Source organism: Ailuropoda melanoleuca, chromosome 20 (genome assembly GCF_002007445.2).
Source record: "Ailuropoda melanoleuca isolate Jingjing chromosome 20, ASM200744v2, whole genome shotgun sequence".
In the NCBI taxonomy this organism is placed as follows: Eukaryota; Metazoa; Chordata; class Mammalia; order Carnivora; family Ursidae; genus Ailuropoda; species Ailuropoda melanoleuca.
The window spans coordinates 10,864,180-10,867,933 of record NC_048237.1 but is presented as its reverse complement, the minus strand read 5'-3'; the positions used below and the strand labels follow the sequence as shown (position 1 = coordinate 10,867,933).

Genomic DNA, 3,754 nt, shown 5'->3' with positions numbered 1-3,754 from the left:
GGGGCGGGGAGGGGGAAGACACGCAGGGGGTTCCCAGCTTGACCGCTGTGAAAGTATTTCTGGGCATTTTCCAGCTGCTTTGCTCCAGAGCGCTCTCTCGCACGCAGACACACACCCCCTTCTCTCTCCCCGTCTCTCTCTCTGCTCTCCTCTCTCTCTCTCTCTCTCTCTCTCTCTCTCTCTCTCGTTGGGGGACTGGGAAGCTCCGCTGCCAGCGCAACAACGCCACTCAGTTGCAGTTTCGAACACTTCCCTTCTCAGGAGTATCTCAACCAGGGAGAAAGAGAGAGGAACTGGGAGGCCACGGGAGCGGCCTCGGACAGGACACCGTCCCGGGAGCGCCTTCCGAGCTAGTGGAAATAAACGCGGGTGGGAGTGCGCTGACCAAGCCAACGAACCGCGAGAGCCCTGTGGGCGGGCGCAGCGGCTGCTCAGGCACCTTAGGGCTCTAGCGCTCTCACCATTTCCCGAGCTGGAACATCTGCATTATTCACGCGCATACATATCCGCAGACCCCGGGGTTCACAGGTGAATCCCCAGGAGTTTCAACGCAGTTAGATATGAACGCCTGTCCCCACTTGGCCCCTGGGACTTGGGACCGGAGGACTAGGGACCTCTGCGATCAAGCTTTGTTGTTTCCCCCATTTTACAGCCCAGCGAGGCCTAGAGAAAGGGCTACTCAATAAAGGGCCATTGCTGGTATCCCATTACCTGGGTAGACCCTGGTCAGAGCGCCCTCTCCACTAAACCACTCTGCTGGGTGTGGGCAGCTTTTCAGGAAGAGACTTGGGTCAGTCATGTGTCAACCAGGAAAGCAGAAAGGACTCCCAACGCATTTCCACTTTGAATAAAAGAGCCACACAGAAAACATTAGTGCTGTGTGAGGCTTTGCATTTTACTTTCAACTTCAAAAAAAAAAAAAAAACAGACCTGTAAAGGGGCCCCCTTCGGTCCTACCGTCCCACTAAACTGGGGCTAAGAGTTGGAAACTTTGAAAACACAAGTGTTTTCCGTGGCAGAGGTGTTTAATCTGCGTGATGGTGTTTGAGTTCTCTTTGGAGTACACTCTACAGGTAGAAGATGAGAGTGATTGAAAAATGAACTGAAGTGGAGAGTATTGAATACAAGCTATACACGGGTTGAGGCGGGGGGTGGGGGGGGTGAGGGGGGAGTTGCCAGTCAGAAGTTTTGGCTCCAGGACAGTCTGCCTAGGGCATTTCTGCCCAACGATGACAAATGAGAGAAGTTGTGTTCTCCCAACAGGCCACTCTCGCTTGAAAAGCACCCAACTCCTGTCACTCCCTCATCAGACTCCCCAAAAGTGCTTAATGCAAAAAAAGATATTTTGGTGAAATGATGTGTCACCATTCACTTTAGCAAATGTATCCAGGTCTTGAAGTGGAAACTAAGTCTGCCCCTCAGAGCCTCTAAAGCCTTACATGCTGGTGGCCTGGTGAAATAATGCCAAGGGACAGGGACTCGTGACTCAAACCCTCCCTTAAGTATCTGCCAATAATCTTCTTGCCTCACATGGCTCACTCTCCTGTCCCCAAATTAACAAAAATTAAAGGCAGTAACAGGTGTCATCATATCTGACTAATGAAACCAAAGAAAGCTCCATTTTTCACAGCTGGCATCTTCTCTTCTGTCAATATGACTGAACATAGAGAGGAAGGAAATAATATATCCCAAAGGCTAAAGTTTAGAGTTGATTATTTTTAAAGCTTTAGTCTTTAGCACCACAGTGGGAGTCAAGATTTAATAAAGTAGCCCAAATTCAGAGATGAAGGTGGAAGGCATCAGTGGAGCTTTGAGTGTTGGAGTGGGAGATATGGAGGTTGTTACCCCTGGAGGCTCCTGACGGGGGGGGGGGAATTGGCCCTGGGAAGATCTTTGTGGTGAAGGATACCAACACTCTGAGAGCAAATGGAAAGGCTGAAAATTCAGGACCACCTCTTATGCCCAATTTATATCTTAATGGATTAGTTGGAGGTCTCTGAAATTGTCCAAAGGCCATCTGACATTTCTGACCCCTGACTTCCTACTTCACAGACCATACTATTATAATTATAGCCCGCACTTCCTAGTTAAAGTGATGGTCAGATTATATTGTCATTTAAATGTTTTGTAACTGACAAAAAAAAAAAAAAAAAAAACCTTACCTGAACCATGCAAAGGAAAAAAATCTAATTCTTTTCTAGTCCTTTATGTTTGAAAGATTCCCAGATCTTTTGTATTAAAGGTTCTTTTAACCACTGAAAACAAGACTAAAATATTTAAAATTAAAAAAATCTCTTTGACCAGAAATAGTCTGTTTTTGAGTTATTTTCAAGACTCTCTTTGAAAACTTCCGACAGTACTCAAAGCATATAATGAAGTCTTCTACAGAATATTTGCAGTATTGGGCATCAACTTGGAAAACAGTGTGTTATGCAAAATCTGCTCTGGTCGCTGGGCCATTGGTTAGAAAGCACAAAATATGGCAGTGATAGATTATCTTAACCTTTTCAGTTTAAACACTGTTGGTTCAAATCAAAGGTTCTCAAATCAATGAAGTTTGAAATACAAGGTAAAAATAGGAACTGTTATTTGAATTATGCATTGTGTATATTTTAAGTTAAATGCCATTGGCAAATCTCTCAGATATTTAATCGTGTGCAATCTGGGAAACACAAATATTTAATTTCACACTTTCATGTGTTCTTTTTTTCTTCCATCTTCTATAAAACTGAGCCCCACAAATGGGAAGCTTACCTTTCATACTACATTGTTAGTTTTTTCTCAGCACATTTTTGTGGATTACATTTTTTATAAAATCTTGGAAGATCACAACTTGTTCTTAGGAAAAAACTTTAGGGTTCTAGGGCTATTGGTGGTAGTATCCCCCCCAATTCCTTTCCTAATTGAATCAAAGAATGTTTACTAATTCAATATCACAACTATATTTTATTAAAAATCTACAGATGTTTGGGAGAAATACAAACAAGTAATACTTCAAAACTTCCTTCTCACCCTCCTAGCCTAACTTTGTAAAATTTGCTTCCTAACTCGCATCTCTGAATCTTACGCATTTGCATTATAATGCATTTAAGATGAATACTTAACAGCGCCGAGGAGACTCGGATTTCATGCTGTATTTCCCTGTAGTAACAGGTGACATGATAACACTATTATGTAGAATTGCAAGTCTACAGCTACACGTGAAAATCGTTCGTATTCTGTTTGGAAACAAATGATCAATCAGACTCCAGTGATCAATTGCCCCCCAGGCTGCCCGTCAGCTCGGGTTCGCACCCGGCAGAGGCAGTGAGAAAATTCTGCGGAAGGGGACAGGGATCCCAAACTTTGCAAAAGCACCTTGTGCTGTGTCTAAGACTTCGCTGCAACTCCTAGGCTACGCGGGGCTGGGGTTCTGGATTTGGGGCCAGGCAGAGGGCAAAGGATGATTTCACCTCGCCAGTACACTGGAGTGCCTTTCAATCCGAATTGTGAATTATTTTTTTTTTCTTTCTCATCTGTAGAACGAGGAGCCAGCAAAGTGAGCCCTGACGATGTGCATGTGTGTTGTAACGCACAAAACAGGAGGCAAAGTGAGTCCCACCCCAGCACCCCCGGGGCGGGGGCACTATCCCAGCCCGGGCGGGACTACTCACCGCTGCTGGTAGGAGGTGATGCCCTGGACGTTCTGCGGGGTGCCGTTGGCCGCGGCGCCGGCCCTCCCCATGCCCGCGCCGGCCGGCACCCCCGCGGCCGG

The 3,754-nt window shown here is 45.9% G+C and overlaps 1 protein-coding gene across 1 annotated transcript in view; it reads right to left on the bottom strand.

Moving 5' to 3' along the window:
- Positions 1-3,730, bottom strand: part of NPAS3 (neuronal PAS domain protein 3) — an 891,598-nt gene extending 887,868 nt beyond the window's left edge. Inside the window, 1 exon segment of the mRNA XM_034648322.1 lies at positions 3,654-3,730. Within this exon segment, the coding sequence (XP_034504213.1) occupies positions 3,654-3,724 (71 nt within the window). The 5' untranslated portion in view covers positions 3,725-3,730.
- Positions 3,731-3,754: the final 24 nt, after the last annotated feature.